This window comes from Ranitomeya imitator, chromosome 2 (assembly GCF_032444005.1).
Source record: "Ranitomeya imitator isolate aRanImi1 chromosome 2, aRanImi1.pri, whole genome shotgun sequence".
Taxonomy (NCBI): Eukaryota; Metazoa; Chordata; class Amphibia; order Anura; family Dendrobatidae; genus Ranitomeya; species Ranitomeya imitator.
Window position 1 is genome coordinate 641,744,437 of NC_091283.1, and position 22,874 is coordinate 641,767,310.

A 22,874-nucleotide genomic window follows, 5' to 3' on the forward strand; every position below is an offset into this window, starting at 1 on the left:
GTTCAATACCTCTGAGCCTGCCAACACGGAGCTACATTGAGACCCAGCCTGTGGTATAGCTGTATATAAAACAAGCGATCAGACCATCACAGGTTCAAGTACCCTAAGGGGTCTAATAAATAGACTAAAACGTACAAACAAATCATATCCCTACATTTCCACCCCCCCCTTCTTAAAAATGAAGATAGTAAAGTCAGTTCCATCGGAAAATATAGAAAATTACCCAATGAATAAACAATAGAATACAATTTTTTTTTTTTTTAAAGTGACAAACTTGCGCTTTTTTGTGAAGTCACCGCCACACCGCAAAAACTTAGTTGGCTCACCTCGCAAAAAATAGGCTTTTGAATAATGGCCACACAATCAGAATTTTTCCCCCCACGACTCCTATTTTTATTTATTTTTTAAATTCAGTACTAAAATATTAATGAAAAAAAAAAAAAAGGTCAAATTTAGTATAGCCATAATCGTAATTTAAGGTTAAGGTCAAGATTGCATATTTTTGCAATTTCACTTCACTTGTTGTTTTTTCCCCATTTTAAAAGCACTTACATGGTAAAATGAATAGTGTCATTGAAAAGTACAGCTCAATCCACAGAAATACAAGACCTCATATATCTATGTGAACGAAAAAATACAAAAGTTATAGGCCTTGGAAGAAGGGGAAAAAAAAAACCAAAAAATGGAAATTGGCCATATTTGGAAGGGGTTAATGGGAACCACCCGTGTATAAAACATTTATTTGCAGATGTAGGGGTAAACTGCAGATAAATGGCATTAATATCCTGCCTGGCTGCCTTACTGGGGCAGCGGCTGCAGGGAAAAAAATCAATGTGTATGCATCCTGCAGCTGCTCGCTTCCAGTCCTAGGGGCAGTGCAGAAAAGGGTTACAGTCCGCACTCGCACAGACGCACACTGTCAGACAGGCACACACGCTGAGCACAGCTGTAATTACTCTTAGGCACTTTGACAGTCGGCTGTGTGTATGTGTGTGCAGAATGGACGGTCAAAGTGTTGGGGCGTGATTTACAGCGCGCTTGCTGTGTAGTGACGAACAGCTCCCAGCACCGCCCCAATGATTTGAAGGGAATGGCTACAGGGAGGATATAAGTTAAAGTTCTCTCTAGCTGCTGCTCCAGTAAGGTGGCCAGACAAGATTTTAACACATTTACCTGCAGTTTAGCCTGTATCTGCGAGTAAAAAATAAAAAGCATAACCTGTTCACTGTAAAGTCTTTGTGCCACCTATGTTGCGTATTTAAAAAACAAAAGCAGCAAATTTTGGTTCAGACTATTTTCCATAATGTGTGACACAAGGACTATGCAGCCTGTCTGTGATAGCTGAATTGTGAGAGTCAGCTAAGCTTAAATTGCACCAGTTTCTAGCAGGTGTCAGCTGTAGAACGCAGCTGGCGACTAACTGCCTTTCATGGCGCCTTTTTGTGCTCTCTCCATACAACTACATAGATATTCTTTGGATGTCACCAGAGGGTCAAATCGTTTTCTTTTTGCGTGAAGTATAAGGCCACATTCAGTGTTTGGTCAGTATTTTACATCAGTATTTGTCAGCTTTACACAAACAAAACAATTCTCTTTAATTGCCCACCTATACAAATCTGGTTGCAGCTGGCTAAAGCCATTAGTTTTGGAACGGTTGGATGACGATCTAATATGTATGGCGGCCTCCCAATTCTTCCCTGACAAATGTGGGGAGCAAGAGGGTCGGGCAGTTGGATTTTAAAGGAGATATCCAGGACTTCAAAAAAAAAAAAAAGTGCCTAAGCATTAATAGGTGGGTAGTTATTACCTATCTGCTGTACTCCGCCGACACAGAGCGGTCACATACTTCTGCTGATGCCACATCAATAGAGCAGCAGTTTCTTTTCCTGTTGACAGTGTGGGACAACTGATGTCATGCTGTCCCCGATGGGGCTCACAATCTAAGTTCCCTATCGGTATGTCTTTGGCTATGTACCCACGTTGCAGAAATTCTGTGGAATTCGCGTGCGTTTTCCCGCAAAACACAAGCGTTCTGCAAGCGTTTTTAGCTTGCAAAATGCTTGCGCTTTTCCAACCGATTTGAAGCATCGCTTGGAAAAGTGATTGACAGGTTGGTCACACTTGTCAATCATAGTGCTTGAAAAGTGTGACCAACGTTTTACTATTGATGCTGCCTATGCAGCATCAATAGTAAAAGATAGAATGTTAAAAATAATAATAATAAAAAATTATATATATATATATATATATATATATATATCTATCTATATCTATCTATATCTATCTATATCTATCTATATCTATCTATATCTATCTATATCTATCTATATCTATCTATATCTATCTATATCTATCTATATCTATCTATATCTATCTATATCTATCTATATCTATCTATATCTATCTATATCTATCTATATCTATCTATATCTATCTATATCTATCTATATCTATCTATATCTATCTATATCTATCTATATCTATCTATATCTATATCTATCTATATATATCTATCTATATATATCTATCTATATATATCTATCTATATCTATCTATCTATATCTATCTATCTATATCTATCTATCTATATCTATCTATCTATATCTATCTATATCTATCTATATCTATCTATATCTATCTATATCTATCTATATCTATCTATATCTATCTATATCTATCTATATCTATCTATATCTATCTATATCTATCTATATCTATCTATATCTATCTATATATATATATACATACATACATACATACATACATACATACATACATACATACATACATACAGTGGGGCAAAAAAGTATTTAGTCAGTCAGCAATAGTGCAAGTTCCACCACTTAAAAAGATAAGAGGCGTCTGTAATTTACATCATAGGTAGACCTCAACTATGGGAGACAAACTGAGAAAAAAAAATCCAGAAAATCACATTGTCTGTTTTTTTAACATTTTATTTGCATATTATGGTGGAAAATAAGTATTTGGTCAGAAACAAACAATCAAGATTTCTGGCTCTCACAGACCTGTAACTTCTTCTTTAAGAGTCTCCTCTTTCCTCCACTCATTACCTGTAGTAATGGCACCTGTTTAAACTTGTTATCAGTATAAAAAGACACCTGTGCACACCCTCAAACAGTCTGACTCCAAACTCCACTATGGTGAAGACCAAAGAGCTGTCAAAGGACACCAGAAACAAAATTGTAGCCCTGCACCAGGCTGGGAAGACTGAATCTGCAATAGCCAACCAGCTTGGAGTGAAGAAATCAACAGTGGGAGCAATAATTAGAAAATGGAAGACATACAAGACCACTGATAATCTCCCTCGATCTGGGGCTCCACGCAAAATCCCACACCGTGGGGTCAGAATGATCACAAGAACGGTGAGCAAAAATCCCAGAACCACGCGGGGGGACCTAGTGAATGAACTGCAGAGAGCTGGGACCAATGTAACAAGGCCTACCATAAGTAACACACTACGCCACCATGGACTCAGATCCTGCAGTGCCAGACGTGTCCCACTGCTTAAGCCAGTACATGTCCGGGCCCGTCTGAAGTTTGCTAGAGAGCATTTGGATGATCCAGAGGAGTTTTGGGAGAATGTCTTATGGTCTGATGAAACCAAACTGGAACTGTTTGGTAGAAACACAACTTGTCATGTTTGGAGGAAAAAGAATACTGAGTTGCATCCATCAAACACCATACCTACTGTAAAGCATGGTGGTGGAAACATCATGCTTTGGGGCTGTTTCTCTGCAAAGGGGCCAGGACGACTGATCCGGGTACATGAAAGAATGAATGGGGCCATGTATCGTGAGATTTTGAGTGCAAACCTCCTTCCATCAGCAAGGGCATTGAAGATGAAACGTGGCTGGGTCTTTCAACATGACAATGATCCAAAGCACACCGCCAGGGCAACGAAGGAGTGGCTTCGTAAGAAGCATTTCAAGGTCCTGGAGTGGCCTAGCCAGTCTCCAGATCTCAACCCTATAGAAAACCTTTGGAGGGAGTTGAAAGTCCGTGTTGCCAAGCGAAAAGCCAAAAACATCACTGCTCTAGAGGAGATCTGCATGGAGGAATGGGCCAACATACCAACAACAGTGTGTGGCAACCTTGTGAAGACTTACAGAAAACGTTTGACCTCTGTCATTGCCAACAAAGGATATGTTACAAAGTATTGAGATGAAATTTTGTTTCTGACCAAATACTTATTTTCCACCATAATATGCAAATAAAATGTTAAAAAAACAGACAATGTGATTTTCTGGATTTTTTTTTCTCAGTTTGTCTCCCACAGTTGAGGTCTACCTATGATGTAAATTACAGACGCCTCTCATCTTTTTAAGTGGTGGAACTTGCACTATTGCTGACTGACTAAATACTTTTTTGCCCCACTGTATATATATATATATATATATATATATATATATATATATATATATATATATAGTATGTTCCGTTCCCAGGGATGCTTTGCGCGAAGGACCTTTGTGACGTCACGGTTGCGTGACCGCGACGTCATCTCAGGTGATTTGGAAAGGCATCCCTGGGAACGGAAGCCGCCGCATGGACTGCTGAGAGCCAGAGGACTTCGGGGCCATCAGAAGGTAAGTATATCCCTATTTTTTATTTTAATTCTTTTTTTTTTTTTTTATAGAAATATGGATCCCAGGGCCTGGAGGAGTGTCTCCTCTCCTCCAGACCCGGGTACCATCCGCACATGAAGCGCTCACTTTACGCATGGTGGACATAGCCACATGCGTAAAGTGAGCGTTTCAATGCTATCTTATGGCTGCGGAATCGCCGCGATTCCGCAAAAATAATGAACATGCTGCGGATTTTACCACTATGTGATTCCGCAGCGGGAAAATCCGCAGCATGGGCACAGCAACTGCGGAATCCCATAGGATTGCGTGGGAATGCGGTTTTTATGCGTTTCCGTTGTGGCAAAAAAGGTGACAGAAACACATAAAAAATGCAACGTGGGCACATAGCCTTTAAAGTGTGGGAGAAAACCCACACAAACCCGGGGAGAACATACAAACTCCATGCAGGTGTTGTCCTTGGTGGGATTTGAACCTAGGTCCCCAGCGCTGCAGTGCTAACCACTGAGCCACCGTGCTGCCCTATGGCCACTTTAGATTATATAATGCCAAAAAGTGAACATTTGAACATCCAGGCATACGAGCATTCTTTATAAGGCTTCTGCTCTGCAACCTTATTTGTTGCCATAATTATGTAGGGTGAAGATTTGACAAGTGTCAAAGTTGAAGTAATATCAGAAGAAGAAGATGAGACTTCTGCAAGCAGTACTCCGCAGTGTAAGGAGGAGGAAATTCCTATAGCCATCGGTCCAGGTAGGTAAGTCTAACTAAGTTTGTTCTTTACATCTCCTGTACACTTAACAGGTTTAAAGGGCTTGTCTCCTCAATATATTTAACCCATGTTTGCATGGGTCAGCTTCAGTTAACTGGCTGACACTGACTGCTCTCATCCTAGAAGTGAATACAGATTCTAAATCCAGGAGCAGCACACAGTTCTCGATGATACTTTGCTGCAGTGGAGGTGATGTTGCCACTCTTACAGAGCATTGCCTAGCCTAGATATGACTGCATCCTTCACACTGGTCTTGATAAGGTGGTGTGCTGGAGTCAGACACTCCAGAGTCATGAATCGGGAGCACCGACGAATGGTACACATCTCTATGTGCACCTCGCTACAAATCCTACCCCAGTCCCTGTGACTCGGAAGATGATTTACTTTCCAGAGAAACAATAATCTCATTATTAGAGCTGTACAAAGATGCAGTGGTTAAGAATCTCCACCTTCGTATTGGTTCCACCATCTTAATAAAAATATCGTCTTTCCTTTTCTGTTGTGTTGTTTACATGAAAATCAAAAATGCTTCAAGTGGTTTATTCAATAAAACAATTAAAAACAAATCCACACCTTAAATTTGTTAGGAGCAATTTTGGGCGTCACTCAATAACTTCTTTCATCACATTAACCGACTTGATTCATCAGGTTTAACGTTTTTGTGATTCCTACAGATGGACCATGTGAGAACAGTACACCAGAGAGCCGCTCAAGTCCTGTACGTTCCCATTGTCGTGAAGAGGAAAGTAGCAGTACCTCACAGGATGGCGCTGACCTCTTACCAAGTACTGGATATGTGGGTCTCCTGTTTGAGAATTTTTTTTGTCTGTTTGTTTTTTACTTTTTTGTTTCTTTTTTCATTGCGAATTGTATTCTGATTTTGTTTTTGTTTTTTTCCAATTCTAAATCTAGGATGAAGATATAGCTGAACCTAAGGTTGAAGCTATACAAATTGAAGAGGCCTATATGAGGGATGATCAGCAGTGTAAAGATGAGCACATTCTTGTAGCCATCAGGCCAGGTGAGTAATGAGCACTAAACTCCAAAGAGTCTTAAATCGAACAGTCACGTTGTTCATTCTGCCCGAACTGTGGGAAACATGAATGGGAGATAGTTTCCTACATTACAAACTTGTTGTACTCTGAGACTGTTAGGCTATGTTCACACGTTGCGGTTTTTTTTTCTGCAGGGAAAAACCTGCTCTCTTGGCAGTAAAGAAGCAGTTTACAAAAATTCCAGGTTTTTCAGTTGTTTTTTTGCTGTGTATTTGCTGCATTTTTATTGTCTCTTGTGCATGCTGATAAACTTTACTGCCCTCATTAAAAATATGATGCAACTTCCTTGGGTTGCTGTACCAAAAATTTAGCAAATCCTTAATCTTGCATTTTTTTGCTGCATTTTTGCACTTACTCATTACACAGTTTTCCAATTTGATCAGGAAAAAAAACGGTGAGTGCATGAGATTTCTGAAATCTCATAACATTTGCTGGTACGGTAAAACACAGCTAAAAGGTTTGCATAAAAAAGCAGCAAAAATACAACCTGTGAACATAGCCTTAGAGTAGAGTAAAACCATTTAAATGTAGCTGGGGACAAGGTGACAAATCCAAGAGGTGTGTCCTTGCCCGCTCAGTCAGGTCTGTCCCTGTAGACACAAATGGAGACGTTCGTGTAGCAGAGTTGGCGGGGACATGCCTCTTAAGGTACCGTCACACATAACGATATCGTTAACGATATCGTTGCTTTTTGTGACGTAGCAATGATATCGTTACCGAAATTGTTATGCGTGACAGCGACCAACGATCAGGCCCCTGCTGGGAGATCGTTGGTCGCTGGGGAAAGTCCAGGACTTTATTTCGTCGCTGGATCACCCGCTGACATCGCTGAATCGGCGTGTGTGACGCCGATTCAGCGATGTCTTCACTGGTAACCAGGGTAAACATCGGGTTACTAAGCGCAGTTGAGAAAAAAAGGCGGCTTGATGAGTATTAGGGGCATAGTAGGAGACAAAGGTCACCAATTTGTCAGGTATTGTGCCTGTCACCATAATATAGCGACCTTCCTTATCAACTACTGAAGATTTAAAAACAAACGGGACAGATTTCTTAAAACAGATAGCTACACCTTTAGTTTTGTTTGGGGCGTTTGCGGAGTAGAAGAGCGGGTAAGAAGCGGACAAAAATCTAGGACAGGATTTAGTTGAAAAGTGCGTCTCTTGGAGACATACCACATCTGCCTGCTGGGATCTATAGTAGCAGAAAGCCTTGGTGCGTTTGTGTGGGGAGTTGAGTCCCCTCACATTGTGCGATAGGATTGTGAGTGGCATTTTAGGAGGTTGTGAGGTTTGCTTGTGGTAATTCTTAATTGCGATTTATCAGTAGGAGTGGAGGACGTTTTGCAGAATGGACTAAGTAGGTAGTATAAGCCCGGGCAGGTAGTTGGGTTGGGGGATGGGGTAGATCGGAAGGTGTCTGTGGTTTGGGTGGGGTGAGAAAGCTTGTTAAGGGGGAAGGGGAAACTGTAATGTTGGCTAAGCACATACTGAGCAGCAGTGTGCGAGGACACTGTGGGGTCGTAGAGGTCTGCTAGGGGCAGCGCAAAAATAAAAAATGTATGCGATTGTAACGGAATACAGGAATATAATTAATTGGATGATAAAGTCGAACTGGGGGTCTGATTCGGCTATCTTGGGGGTATTCAATGATGATCTATCCTATCAACCTATTGTAGCAGCTAATAAATGGAAGGCATAGATCGGATTACAAAAAATAACAACTATGCCTAATAATATAACTAACTGAGGCCGTTATGCGACTTTATATTACATTTAAAACATTGCGGTAGAGTAGAATATATGTAACCTGTCGCTAGAACATAACAGTCGATAGGTAAAGAAAAAGGAAACAACACTGTATTAACTTGTGTATTGAATATATTCACTTGTCTGTAGTGAAGATCAGGTCAGGAGATAAGTTCGATCCAGTCCAGTGTTTCAGTTGAAACGAAAAGCGCAGTAGTTTCCAGTAAGGGAATGTTGGAGTTGCGCAGTTCAGGAACATCTATGAAAATAAACTGAGAAAACACACATAACCATATTATCCTAAAACTGAGTGTCTGACAGGATAGCCTGTAGGGTATCAGAGGCCCAGAATAGAGCCAGCAGTTGTACAGCTCATCACGGGGGGTCAGGCGGAGCTTGCGGACGAGATCGGCGGCGCCAAGGCTGAGAGGAAGCAAGCGGGGGAGATGAAGAGGAATCCATAAGCTGTAATTTAGCTAAGCATCGGCTCGCTCCTTCGGGGGAGAGAACTGTGTGGATCATATCAAGGTGGGGAAATATCAGTTTAAAGGGGAATCCCCAACGATATTTGATGTTATTGAATCGCAGAATCTCCAGGTATGGCTTCATAGCTCGTCGTTTGGCGATAGTAGTGGGGGCCAGGTCTGAGAACAGCTTGTATGAGTGGCCTTGGAATGTTAGCGGTGCAGATTTTCTTGCCGCTTGCAGGAGCTGTTCCTTTGTTTTGTAAAAGTGCATTTTAAGGATGATATCTCTCGGTGGGCCATCTGACTTGCGTCTGCTCAAAGCTCTATGGATGCGGTCCATTTCTAGGTGCTCAATGGAGATCCCCGGTAGGAGTTTTTGAAACAGGGCTGTTGCGGTGGATTGAAGGTCGGTGACCGTTTCTGGTATATCTCTGATCCTAATATTGCTCCTACGGGCTCAGTCCTCTAGCTTGCTTCAGGGTGTGGATCTCGTCCTGTAGCATCTCAATATCTTTTTCGTGAGTTGCTAGGTTTGCAAGGGTCGAGTCCATTTTGTCCTCAAGGTCAGAGGTACAGGAACCAAGTTCTCTGATCTCTATGGTTAAGTCCTTAGTCAATTTGTCTGACATCTTGAGTAATTCAGAATGTAAGATAGATTGGAACTGCGACAGTAGAGCCGTTTTGTCCAGGGTAGGGGTGTTTTGGGTTTTGGTTGTAGAGGCTGGGATCATCTCAGTCTGCTCCGTCAGGTATGGAAGAGTTGGAGGACTCCGACTGAGAAAATGGACCGGAAGACATGTCGGCATCCAGGTCTGTTAATGCGACAAACCTGTTGCTGGATTGTTTTGAATTGGTTCTACGCGCTTTAGGCATGAGGGCGATTAAAATATGGATAGAAGTAGATCCCCGTGATATTTATGCCATATTAAAAGAACTAAGGTCTAAGACGGGGCATATTGCGCAGTATCCTGTTGTGAATTCCGCTCTTGGGCTCCCTCCGGCGGTTGTACGTGGCACTTTTGTGAGTTCTGCTCTTGGGCTCCCTCCGGTGGTTTTAAGTGGTATGGCTGCTCCTTGGATTTAGCAGTCTGCAGCTGCTTCCACTGATTGTCTTTCTGCTCGGCTATTTATGCCTGGCTCTTCCCTTCAGCCAGTGCCACTTGTCAATGGTTCCTGGTTGGATTCACATCTCTCTTGGATTTCCCTGAGATCCTGACCTATTCAGCAAAGATAAGTCCTTTCTTTGCTCTTTTCTGTCCACACGTTGTGGACTTATTCGTTCTGTGCATTCTATGTTTTGTCCTGCTTGTCAGTATGGATTAATTCAGTTTAGCTGGAAGCTCTGGGAAGCAGATTTACCCTCCACACCTTTAGTCAAATGTGGAGATTTTTGTAAACTCTGTGTGGATTTTTTGTAGTTTTTAATACTGACCGCACAGTATTCCGTCCTGTCCTATCTATCTAGCTAGACTGGCCTCCTGTGCTACATCCTGGTTTCATTCTACGTATGTCTTTTCCCTCTCCACTCACAGTCATTACTTGTGGGGGGCTATCTATCCTTTGGGGATTTTCTCTGAGGCAAGATAGTCTTCCTGTTTCTATCTTTAGGGGTAGTTAGTTCTCAGGCTGTGACGAGGTGCCTAGGGAGTGACAGGAGCATCCCACAGCTACTTCTAGTGTTGTGTTGAGCTTAGGGACTGCGGTCAGTACAGGTACCACCTCCGTCAGAGCTCGTCCCATGTTGCTCCTAAACCACCAGATCATAACAGTATCCCCTAGCAGATGTGCGAGGGATAGGTTAGAGCATTGCAACAGTTTTTAGGGTATTTTGTAGACTGAGTCTAGTTAGGCAGGTGTTGTGTTAAAAATAGTCAAAAGTATGATTGTGCCAGTGGAGAAGAAGATTGAGATTATGAGTGACAAGTCTGAAGGCTGGCGGAGTGGGGAGTTTATTGCGGGAGCCGGGAAACCGCAATGGCGACAGCCCCTCACGGACTGCGTGGACCCAGCCGGGGGGGAACGGCAACCCCCCAGCGTCCAAGGCCCAGTCCCCTCACAATTAGCTCAGCTGGGGGGGATATAGCACAAGGCGGTCTCTCACCTCTGCTGTTAGGTGCCGGGAAGTCTTCTGTCCACCGGGGGGGCTGTGGATCCCCTGTAGCAGAGTAATGGTGCCCAGGCCAGCAGCCCCAGGAGTCAGGTGCGCAGCGTCTGTGGGACCGTGATTAATGGCGGCGCGTCCTCCGCACGTCTCTCAGGCAGACGGCTGCCAGCGCAGGCCACACACCTCCTAGCAGCCGCAGCTATCACCGCAGGGCCCAGGCGTCGGAAGGGGGCCCGGGGACGAGCGGGCGGCACAGCGCAGTAGCTGCTCCGGAACGGCCGGCGTGTAGGTAAGCACCGCCGGTGTATCTCTCCAGCAGTGCGAGCCGGGGTTCACACTGCCGCTTCTATGGTGCAGGAGGAGGCCGGATGAGACGTGGGCTCACGGTGCCCGACGCAACTCACCGCGCGGCGGTCTCTGCCCTCCCTCGGCGGCGTCCAGACCTCGGCAACAGGGGCCCCTCGGCAACAGGGGCCCCTCAGCTTCGGGATGGCAGGGGTGGGTTGGCTCTCCTGCAAGGTACAGTCCGGACTGTCCCACTGGAGTAGGGAGGCGCCAAGGGCCTCCCAGCTGGAGATGGGCTGCATCGGCATCCCGCAGGCCTCAGGCCCGACAGTAGGCCTCAAGCTGGCACCGTAATTCCGGACCGCTCCTTTCACCTCCGCGGACAGATATTGCTCCCGTGGCCCTGGGGCTATATACTCCTGCCCTTTTATTTCTTGGATGGGTCTCCAATGTCCAGAAAAACGGGCGGATTACCCTTGCAGCTTAGGGAGCCCAGGGAAGCACGTCTTGCTCCTGCTATTTAATTATTTTAAAATCATACGATTGATAAATCATGTGATTGTCTGTCTGTTTTTTTTATTTTCAGATTCTGTCTCTCACAGTTGAAATGTACCTACGATAAAAATTACAAACTTATCCATTCTTTGTTGGTGTAAAAACTTGTAAATTCAGCAGCGTATCAAATACCAATTTTCCCCAATGTAGTCAATAGTACTATATATATATAGAGAGAGTGTGAGTTGTCTAAGGTCCACTTCTGTCTGTATGTCTGTAACGGAAATCCCGCGTCGCTGATTTGTCATGCCCAGCCGGCCGCAACCAATCAGTGACAGGCACAGTCCGGCCGCGAATTGGCTCCTCCCTACTCCCCTCCAGTCAGTGCCCCCTCCATACTCCCCTCCAGTCAGTACCCCCTCCATACTCCCCTCCAGTCACTGCTCCCTCTATACTCTCCTCCAGTCAGCGCCCACATAGCGTTTCAGAGGTCCGTTAAACGGACTGCGTTACACAACGGCATAACGCGGTGTAGCGCAGTCCATTAACGGTGCCATTAACACTGTAAGGGTACGTTCACACGGGACTTTTTTGCTGCGTATTTTTGCTGCGTTTGTTTATGCTAATTTTCAGCTGCTTTTTACAGTACCAGCAAAGCCTATGAGATTTCAGAAATCTCATGCACATACATTGGTTTTTTGTTTGATCAGTATTTTGTGCTTTGCTGCGTTTTTTGACATGTTACTTCTAGCGTTTTTGCTGCGTTTTTTCACCCATTGACTTGAATGGATGTTGAAAAAAACGCAGCAAAAACGCAGGTATCATTATTTGCTGCGTTTTTGCTGCTGAAAATCCAAGGACCTTAGTCTGGAAAAAGAGAAAAAAAAACGCACCAAAAAAAGCACCAAAAACACACCTAAATTAGCATAAAAAGTAGCAAAAATACACAGCAAAAAAGTCCTGTGTGAACTTACCCTTAGTGTGACCAACATTTTACTATTGATGCTGCCTATGCAGCATCAATAGTAAAAACATGTAATGTTAAAAATAATAATTAAAAAAAAAATTATATTCTCACCTTCCGTCTTCCGCGCCAGCCTTTCCCGCTCCTCGCGACGCTCCGGTCCCAAGAATGCATTGCCGCAAAGACCCGTGATGACGTAGCGGTCTCTCTACATCATCTCGTGTTATTACTGGGAACCCGACGAGCATCGCTAAAGGCTTGGGCTGGATACGGGGGCCGCCGGAAGGTGAGTATATAACTAATTTTTATTTGAATTCTTTTTTTAACAGGGATATGGTGCCCACATTGCTATACACTGCGTGGGCTGTTATATACTGCGTGGGCTGTGTTATAGACTGTGTGGGCTGTGTTATAGACTGCGTGGGCTGTTATATACTACGTGGGCTGTGTTATATACTGCGTGGGCTGTGTTATAGACTGCGTGGGCTGTGTTATAGACTGCGTGGGCTGTGTTATAGACTGCGTGGGCTGTGTTATATACTGCGTGGGCTGTGTTATATGCTGCGTGGGCTGTGTTATATGCTGCGTGGGCTGCGTTATGTGCTGCGTGGGCTGCGTTATGTGCTGCGTGGGCTGCGTTATGTGCTGCGTGGGCTGCGTTATGTGCTGCGTGGGCTGCGTTATGTGCTGCGTGGGCTGCGTTATGTACTGCGTGGGCTGCGTTATGTACTGCGTGGGCTGCGTTATGTACTGCGTGGGCTGCGTTATGTACTGCGTGGGCTGCGTTATGTACTGCGTGGGCTGCGTTATGTACTGCGTGGGCTGCGTTATGTACTGCGTGGGCTGTGCTCTACACTGCGTGGGCTGTGGTCTACACTACGCGGGCTGTGGTCTACACTACGCGGGCTGTGGTCTACACTACGCGGGCTGTGGTCTACACTACGCGGGCTGTGGTCTACACTACGCGGGCTGTGGTCTACACTACGCGGGCTGTGGTCTACACTACGCGGGCTGTGCTCTACACTACGCGGGCTGTGCTCTACACTACGCGGGCTGTGCTCTATACTACGCAGCTGGCCGCGAACAATCAGCGACAGGCGCAGTCCGGCCGCGAATTGCCGTGGAATTTGAACCACGCTTCGCTAGTTGGTCGCGCCTGGCCGGCCGAATCCTGTGTATTCATTGCATTATTCTGAAATCTTCATAAATAAACTACATACATATTCTATAATACTCGATGCATTAGAATCAGGCCACCATCTAGTGCAGTTAAAACACCCTCCAGTTCTTTGAGCGACGATGGCGGCGGAAATCGACGTCTAACTTGAATCTCTAAAATCGACCATAAATGCTCAATAATGTTGAGGTCTGGGTATTGTGGGGGACAGATGAAATGCTCAACTTCATTAGAATGTTCCTCGTGCCATTCTTTAACGATTCTAGCTGTATGAATTGGTGCATTATCATCCTGAAAGATGGCGTTCCCCTCCGGGAACAGTGCTTGAACCATTGGATCCGTTTGGTCGCCCAAAATGCCTAAATAATCTCGGCTGTTAATTCTTCCATGAAGGGATATCATTGGCCCGGCGTATCTCCACGAAATAGCACCCCAGATCATCACAGAACCTCCGCCATGTTTTACGGTTGGGAGGAGGCAGTCTGGATGGAATGCTTCTTTCGGCTGTCTCCAAACATACACTCGGCCGGAGGTCGGAAATAGGGTAAACGATGATTCGTCTGAGAATATCACGTTTCCACTGCTCGAGGGACCAATTCTTGAGGTTTCTACACCACTCTAAACGCTTGGAAACATTTGTCATTGAGAGCAGCGCTTTTCTAATTGCAGCTCTTCCGTGGAATCCAGATTTGTGCAGCTCCCGACGAACAGTTTTCATGGAAACTGGGTTCTGTAGGTGTTCATTGAGCTCAGCAGTGATTTTCGGAGCAGTGGTCTTGCGATCCTCTCTCACAATTCGCTTTAGAGTCCGACGGTCTCTCTCAGTCAACTTCAACTTTCGGCCGGACCTGTGCTTTGCTGCGGACGTTTTTCCTTCTCTTTCAAACGCAGTCATTACTTTGGAGACAGTACCTCTTGACACGCCAAGCATTCGGGCACTTTCTGTTACACTAGCGCCTGCCATACGAGCACCAACAATTTGGCCTCTTTGAAAATCCGAGAGGTCTGCCATTGGTATCAGGTTCTCATCAATATTCTTACAATTGTGCAAAACAAACAGTTAATTTACATACACATATCACATAACACAAATAATCAACTACAAAACATTACCATATGTCACGCATTGCATGTTTATAATATGTTCGAAGATTATGATGCCTGAGCCTTTTTCAAGCTTGGTATACATGTTGGATTAATGTTTGGACCATTTTTATCCAGAGGGCTAGGCACCCACCATTGGTGAGCATTGTGCTGTACAGTGGGGCAAAAAAGTATTTAGTCAGTCAGCAATAGTGCAAGTTCCACCACTTAAAAAGATGAGAGGCGTCTGTAATTTACATCATAGGTAGACCTCAACTATGGGAGACAAACTGAGAAAAAAAAATCCAGAAAATCACATTGTCTGTTTTTTTAACATTTTATTTGCATATTATGGTGGAAAATAAGTATTTGGTCAGAAACAAAATTTCATCTCAATACTTTGTAATATATCCTTTGTTGGCAATGACAGAGGTCAAACGTTTTCTTTAAGTCTTCACAAGGTTGCCACACACTGTTGTTGGTATGTTGGCCCATTCCTCCATGCAGATCTCCTCTAGAGCAGTGATGTTTTTGGCTTTTCGCTTGGCAACACGGACTTTCAACTCCCTCCAAAGGTTTTCTATAGGGTTGAGATCTGGAGACTGGCTAGGCCACTCCAGGACCTTGAAATGCTTCTTACGAAGCCACTCCTTCGTTGCCCTGGCGGTGTGCTTTGGATCATTGTCATGTTGAAAGACCCAGCCACATTTCATCTTCAATGCCCTTGCTGATGGAAGGAGGTTTGCACTCAAAATCTCACGATACATGGCCCCATTAATTCTTTCATGTACCCGGATCAGTCGTCCTGGCCCCTTTGCAGAGAAACAGCCCCAAAGCATGATGTTTCCACCACCATGCTTTACAGTAGGTATGGTGTTTGATGGATGCAACTCAGTATTCTTTTTCCTCCAAACACGACAAGTTGTGTTTCTACCAAACAGTTCCAGTTTGGTTTCATCAGACCATAGGACATTCTCCCAAAACTCCTCTGGATCATCCAAATGCTCTCTAGCAAACTTCAGACGGGCCCGGACATGTACTGGCTTAAGCAGTGGGACACGTCTGGCACTGCAGGATCTGAGTCCATGGTGGCGTAGTGTGTTACTTATGGTAGGCCTTGTTACATTGGTCCCAGCTCTCTGCAGTTCATTCACTAGGTCCCCCCGCGTGGTTCTGGGATTTTTGCTCACCGTTCTTGTGATCATTCTGACCCCACGGGGTGGGATTTTGCGTGGAGCCCCAGATCGAGGGAGATTATCAGTGGTCTTGTATGTCTTCCATTTTCTAATTATTGCTCCCACTGTTGATTTCTTCACTCCAAGCTGGTTGGCTACTTTTTTGCCCCACTGTATGTATGTATATATATATATATATATATATATATATATATAATGGAACAGCACACTGCTCACCAATGGTGGGGCAATATACTACGTGGCTGGGCAATATACTACGTGGCTGGGCAATATACTACGTGACTGGGCAATATACTACGTGGACATGCATATTCTAGAATACCCGATGCGTTAGAATTGGGCCGACAATCTAATATATATATATATATATATATATATATATATATATATATATATATATATATATATATATATATATATATCTCTACAAAAAGAGCAAAATGCCCCATAGATAAATATAACACAACAAGTAACCAGAAAAATATACAAATTTTATTAATAAACAATGTAAAACATACATATACACAGAATGAGAATACAGTGAATGATAAACAAACAGGACACTCGCATTGGAGTGTATACCGATACATAGACTCGAAAACAGAGTACCACGAGTCATAACATGTGCATAGTGCACCGGGTAATTAGTCTGCATTTGTGTGCATACACTGAAAGATATGTAGAACTCACAGTAGAAAAATACCAACTCAACCCCATGTATAAATAAAGGCACTGCCTGTAATCAGTAAAATAGAGGGAGTTATATAGTAATAGGCTAACTGCAAGTACCAAACATCAGAATATACATAACCTAAGTGTCCACCATCATACTGATGCCTATACTTATATAGTGTCCTACCGCACCCATATGTCTAACAATAGCTGGCGACACACCTAAAATGCCTAAAGAAAGCAAGTGACATCCAGTGCTTACCCATGTCGTATCACTACCAAATGTAGAATGTCCTGTTGGAAGCCCCGACGCGCGTTTCGCGTATTCAATGCTTCCTCGGGGGGCTGTGTGGTCTCTCTAAAGTCCCTCGTTCTTATATTGTGTGTGCACCTGGAGGTCAGCAATCACAGCGATATTCGGCGCATGCGGGCAGAGAAGGCAGAGAGTGCCGCGTCATTTCCGGCATCCCAACGACGCCGAGCATAGAGGGAAATCCCTCATGTCGTCAGTACCGCTCGGCGCCGCTGTACGGAGGCCTTAATGGGCGCGGCTTCATCGCCTCTCCAGCACGCATGCGCACCACTGCGGGAGCCATAACAAGAAAGGGCAAATGTACTGGAAAAAGACACGGCACCTAATACATCCAACTTACAGAAACAAATAGCAAATATCAACAGATAGTACATCGCACTTAAGAACATGGGCGCGATCCGCATCCCTTCTTCTGGATCATCATACAGAAAATCCAATTTTTCGTCCACATCCCATCATGTCCGAAAGTAATAGTAAGTTGCAGCATAGTACTCCGGTAACATGTTGAATCGCCATATCCACACCGTGCCATATTAGAGAATGTAAATTAGATAAATCCAGTTCATCCAAGTATGCCGGCCAGTATAATAGTTCAGACCGCAGACTTGTCTCAGGCTGTCATGTCGGGAAATTTAGTAAATTGCAGCATGTTAGTCCAATAGAGTATTGTATTAACCCCGTCCACATCATGCCATATAAAACTTGTCAGTTAGATGTAGATTTCTCCAATGCTCCCAAACATACCAGCCGATGAAATAGCTCAGACAGCAATCACTTGCTCCAGGTTCATTGAGTGTGACAAATATGAAAAAAGCAGAAATAAAAAATACTGCAAAAGACACAAAACAAAAACAGTTAAAAACCAATAAAATAACAGTAAGCTAAAAACAAAGAGAACAGAGTGGAACCCCATAAAGCCTACAGGAAAGGAACAAATGAAAGCTGCTCATTAAGGCCATTAGGGGCCATAGTGCCCAGTGCGACTATCCAACGGCACTCCATTTGTGCTAGGATGCGCTTAAGGTCCCCTCCTCTGTTACCCGCCTGTACCTTGTCAATCCCTCGTACCTTAAATGATGACGGATTACATGCATGATGAGACCTAAAATGTCTCGGGATGGTATGCAGTTCCGCCAAATCAAGCACATCTTTAGCCGCTATAATCCCCCTGACATGTTCCCGGACCCTGACACTGAGTTCCCGGGATGTTAAGCCTATATAAATTAAATTACATGCACATGTAGCGTAATATACTACATGGGTAGTACTACAGGAAATATAACTCATAATACGAAACTCCCTACCTCCCCCCGCTGCCGAAAAGTTAGTAGCTCTGATGACATTCTGACACGCCTTACAGGATCCGCACGGATAACACCCCCATCTTTGAGGTCCCGATCCGAAGATACCAGTTGTGGCAGGGACATAGTGACTCCTCACCAACTGGTCCTTTAAACTCTTCCCCCTTCTAGCAGTAAGAAGCGGACGATCAGGCAGGATTTTATTAAGAATTGGTTCCGTTCTCAGTACCGACCAGTGTCTCCGCAGAATCTCTCTCATCTCCTCCCACCTATTATTATAGGTGGAGATAAAACGCAACGGCTGCACTTTTTTAGATTGGGTAGGCCGGGGAGGTCTCCGAAGCAACTGATTCCTGGACGATGCTCTGGCCCTAAAGTACCCCTTTTTGATAACACGGTTACTATAGCCCCGATCCTGGAACCTCTCAGTAAGGTCCCGAGCCTGCCTCTCGAAGATCTCATCACCAGAGCAAATTCTCCTCATTCTAAGAAACTGACCCACAGGTATAGCACGAATCGTGGACCCCGTGTGTGCTGAAGTCGAATGTAGGAGAGCATTGACCGATGTCTCCTTGCGGAAAACATCGGTCTGTATCTCCCCATCTTTACTTCTCATGATTTTAATATCCAGGAAGTCAATCTCATTCTCTGCTATCCTGTGGGTCAGTCTGATATTCCGATTGTTCTGATTTAAAGCCTGGATGAAATCCACGAGTGCCACCTCGGGACCCCGCCAAATCATCAACACGTCGTCGATGTAACGATACCAGCACTGCACATGGGTCGCGGCGTCCACGCCCCCGCCGAAAACCTCCCTCTCCCAAAGACCGAGAAAGAGGTTAGCGTACGAGGGCGCACACGCCGCGCCCATGGCAGTGCCACGTTGCTGTAAAAAAAACCGGTCTTTAAATAAAAAGAAGTTATGCATTAAAACAAACTGTAGAAGCTCCAGGATCAGGGCCTGCAGCAGGGAGTCCAGGTTACTCATTCCCAGGAATAGTTCTACGGCTTCCAAGCCATCCATATGTTGAATGCTCGTATAGAGAGATTCAGTGTCGACAGTGGCAAACACCATATCAGGTTCCAAGACAAGGCCATCAATCTTACCCAGATGCAAGTAAAGAAGCTGCGGAGACACCATCACGTGTTTCTCGACGCAAGCAATCTTACCCAGGACGTCCGTCGTGTCTCGGACATAGGAGGGGAGCGACTCAACTAAAGGTTGCAGATAATGTTCAATAAATTTACACACAGGGTCACATAGCCCCCCTATGCCCGAGACAATCGGACGCCCCGGGGGTGTAACTGCGTTTTTATGAACCTTCGGCAGCAGGTAGAAGGTAGGGATAATCGGATGTTCCACAAACAAACCTTCAAATACCTTTTTGGTAATGATTCCCCGTGTCAGGGCCCGGTCCAGAATTTCCAGTAACTCACTCGAGTATTTTGATAGTGGATTACACGCCAGCGGGGTGTAGGCTTCCCGATCCCTTAACTGACGGAAGGCTTCCTTCTCATATTTCACCGTCGGCCAGATGACCACGTTCCCCCCCTTATCCGCGGGTTTAATTACTACATCATGCATGGCTTTAAGTTCTTTAATAGCTTTACCCTGTGCGGATGTTAAGTTGTTACCCCTCTTATCACTCGAGATTTTTTTCAGGTCCTCCAATACTAATCTATTAAATATATCGATTTGGGGACAGAGTGAGAAGGGGGGGAACGTGGTACATCTACGTGCGACAGAGATAGGGAAGGTACCTGTAGGTGGTGCGTCCGCCTCCTCCGCCAGTTCCTCAAGAGCGGCCAACGCCTCCTGTTCCAAGGTGGTATCCAGACCCACATCATCCCGAGATTTAAAATGCAATTTGCGAAGGATGACTTTCCTAAGGAACAGTTGTGTGTCCTTCATGGCTGTGAAATAATTAAAACTATTAGTAGGAACAAAGGTCAATCCTAGGCCTAGGACACCCAACTGGTCCTTGGTCAATACACGATCAGACAAGTTCATTACCTCCAAACGGTTGGTAGGCTTGGCCTTTTTCTCGAGGGACTGGGGAGGAGTAAAGCGTCGCTTGTTCTTTCCTCTACGGTTTCCCATTTTTCCAAGTCCCAGTCTATCATTAAAGGTATTATTGGGCTGGCTGCTACAGGCTGGCTCTTCATCCATAGAGGATGCCGATGAAAATGAACCACGCTGGGAGGATTTAAATTGTACAGACTGTCTCTTCTTCCATTTATATACATGATTGTTCTTATAGTCAAGGACGTCTCTTTGATATTTCTTAGTTTTAAATGCTACAATATCCTTTTCCCACCTCTGAAAATCGCCCTCTAATTCGTCATTTAATTTCTTTTCGGCCATTGCCGAGAGGGTACTACATAACGCAGTCTGTAGAGCACCAATCTCTTTTTCAATCTCCGCTAAAGAGGTAGTATTTGACTATATATAGAAAAAATGGAACAGCACAATGCTCACCAATGGTGGGGCAATATACAACGTGGCTGGGCAATATACTACGTGGCTGGGCAATATACTACGTGGCTGGGCAATATACTACGTGGCTGGGCAATATACTACGTGACTGGGCAATATATATATTATATATAATAATATATATATATTAGATTGTCGGCCCAATTCTAACGCATCGGGTATTCTAGAATATGCATGTCCACGTAGTATATTGCCCAGCCACGTAGTATATTGCCCAGCCACGTAGTATATTGCCCAGCCACGTAGTATATTGCCCAGCCACGTAGTATATTGCCCAGCCACGTAGTATATTGCCCAGCCACGTAGTATATTGCCCAGCCACGTAGTATATTGCCCAGCCACGTAGTATATTGCACAGCAACTTAGTATACAGCACAGAGTCACGTAGTATATTGCACAGCCACGTAGTATATTGCACAGCGATGTAGTATACAGCACTGAGCCACGTAGTATACTGCCCAGTCACGTAGTATATTGGGCAGTCACGTAGTATATTGCCCAGCCACGTATGTAACAGGTTAAAAGACTTAAAATAAAAAATAATCATATACTCACCCTCCGAAGAGCCCGTTGTAGTTCTGGCGCTTGTGTGCGATGCACGCGGCAGCTTCCGGTCCCAGGGTTGGTATAAGCGCAGGACCTGTGATGACGTCGCGGTCACATGACCGTGACGTCATGGAGGGTCCTTCTCGCATAGCATCTTTGCCACCGGAACCTGCCGCTTGCACTCCCGAGGAGGGGACGCGACGGCGGAGGGTGAGAATAACCTTTTTTTTTTTTAATTATTATTATTTGTAACATTAGATCTTTTTACTATTGATGCTGCATACGCATCATCAATAGTAAAAAGTTGGTCACACAGGGTTAATAGCAGCGTTAATGGAGTGCGTTACACCACGGCATAACGCGGTGTAACGCAGCCTTTAACCCTGTGTGAGCGCTGACTGGAGGGGAGTATGGAGCGGGCACTGACTGCGGGGAGTAAGGAGCGGCCATTTTTCCGCCGGACTGTGCCGGTCGCTGATTGGTCGCGGCAAAACAGCCAGGACCAATCAGCGACTTGGATTTCCTTGTCACAGAGGCCGCGACCAGTGAATATCTGTGACAGACAAACAGAAAGACGGAAGTGACCCTTAGACAATTATATAGCATATATATATATATATATATATATATAATATTGAAAAGTTTATTTTATACAAAAGAAACAGGTGTACAAATATACATGAAAATAGAGAGTCTACAGAAAAGACTACAAAGGTATTTGTGTCTGGTGATCCACATACAAAAAACTGGGAAGGGCAGAGTAGTTCTTCCTATATATATATACAATTAATCTCACAAAGTGCCAATGCATAAGCAATATTCAAATGTCATAGCATAAAGGTAATTCAATTGTGGTTCTAACCAAGTGGTTAAATCACTTGACACATAATCCAATTCTGGCTATAGAGCAGACCTGGGCAAAGTGCAGCCCACGGGCGACATCCAGCCCTCTGGCTGTCTCAGTCCGGCCCGCGGACCAAGACAGCCTTGGGGCTGAAGACCTGAGGTCCACGGGCGGCACTGTGCCCGCTCGCTGCTTCCCGCAGTGAGCATTGGTGGAGGAGGGGTCTCCGGATGTTCCCTGGCCCTCGGTGTCTTCTTCACGGAAGAAAATGGTGGGCACATGTGCATTGCGCCTTCCGAGATCTGCCTGCCGGCACCCATCAACAATAGATTTCTCCTCTTGGTTCATTTTGATCACTGTGATAGACCCCCACAGTGATCAAAATAAAAAAATATTAAATCAAACCCCCCCTTTGTCACCCCCTTAGTTAGGTAAAAATATTAAAATAAACGTATATTTCCATTTTTCCATAGGAATTGGGGTTAGGGTTGAGGCTAGGATTAGGGTTGTGTTGGGGTTAGGGTTGTGGGGTTGGAGTTAGAATTGGGGGGGTTTCCACTGTTTAGGTACATTAGGGGGTCTCCAAACGCGACATTGCGCCCGCGATTGATTCCAGCCAATTTTGCTTTCAAAAAGTCAAACAGTGCTCCCTCCCTTCTGAGCTCTGCCATGCGCCCAAACAGTGGCTTTCCCCCATGGGGTATCGGCATCCTCAGGAGAAATTGCACAACAAATTTTGTTGTCCATTTTCTCC

At 44.7% G+C, this 22,874-nt stretch overlaps 1 protein-coding gene and 1 long non-coding RNA gene across 2 annotated transcripts in view; one reads left to right on the forward strand and one right to left on the reverse strand.

Annotated features, from left to right (window-relative positions):
- Window positions 1-22,874, forward strand: part of LOC138666770 (zinc finger protein 420-like) — a 163,721-nt gene that overhangs the window by 126,324 nt on the left and 14,523 nt on the right. The window contains exons 12-14 of the mRNA XM_069754943.1: window positions 5,243-5,357; window positions 6,051-6,172; window positions 6,289-6,397. Of these exons, the coding sequence (XP_069611044.1) occupies window positions 5,243-5,357; window positions 6,051-6,172; window positions 6,289-6,397 (346 nt within the window). The remainder of the gene's footprint in view (window positions 1-5,242; window positions 5,358-6,050; window positions 6,173-6,288; window positions 6,398-22,874) is intronic.
- LOC138665383 (uncharacterized) lies at window positions 17,377-20,301 on the reverse strand. Its single transcript, XR_011318458.1, has 3 exons — window positions 20,248-20,301; window positions 19,995-20,147; window positions 17,377-17,761 (listed from the first exon to the last, which is right to left on the reverse strand). It is a non-coding gene; the product is annotated as an uncharacterized lncRNA (long non-coding RNA).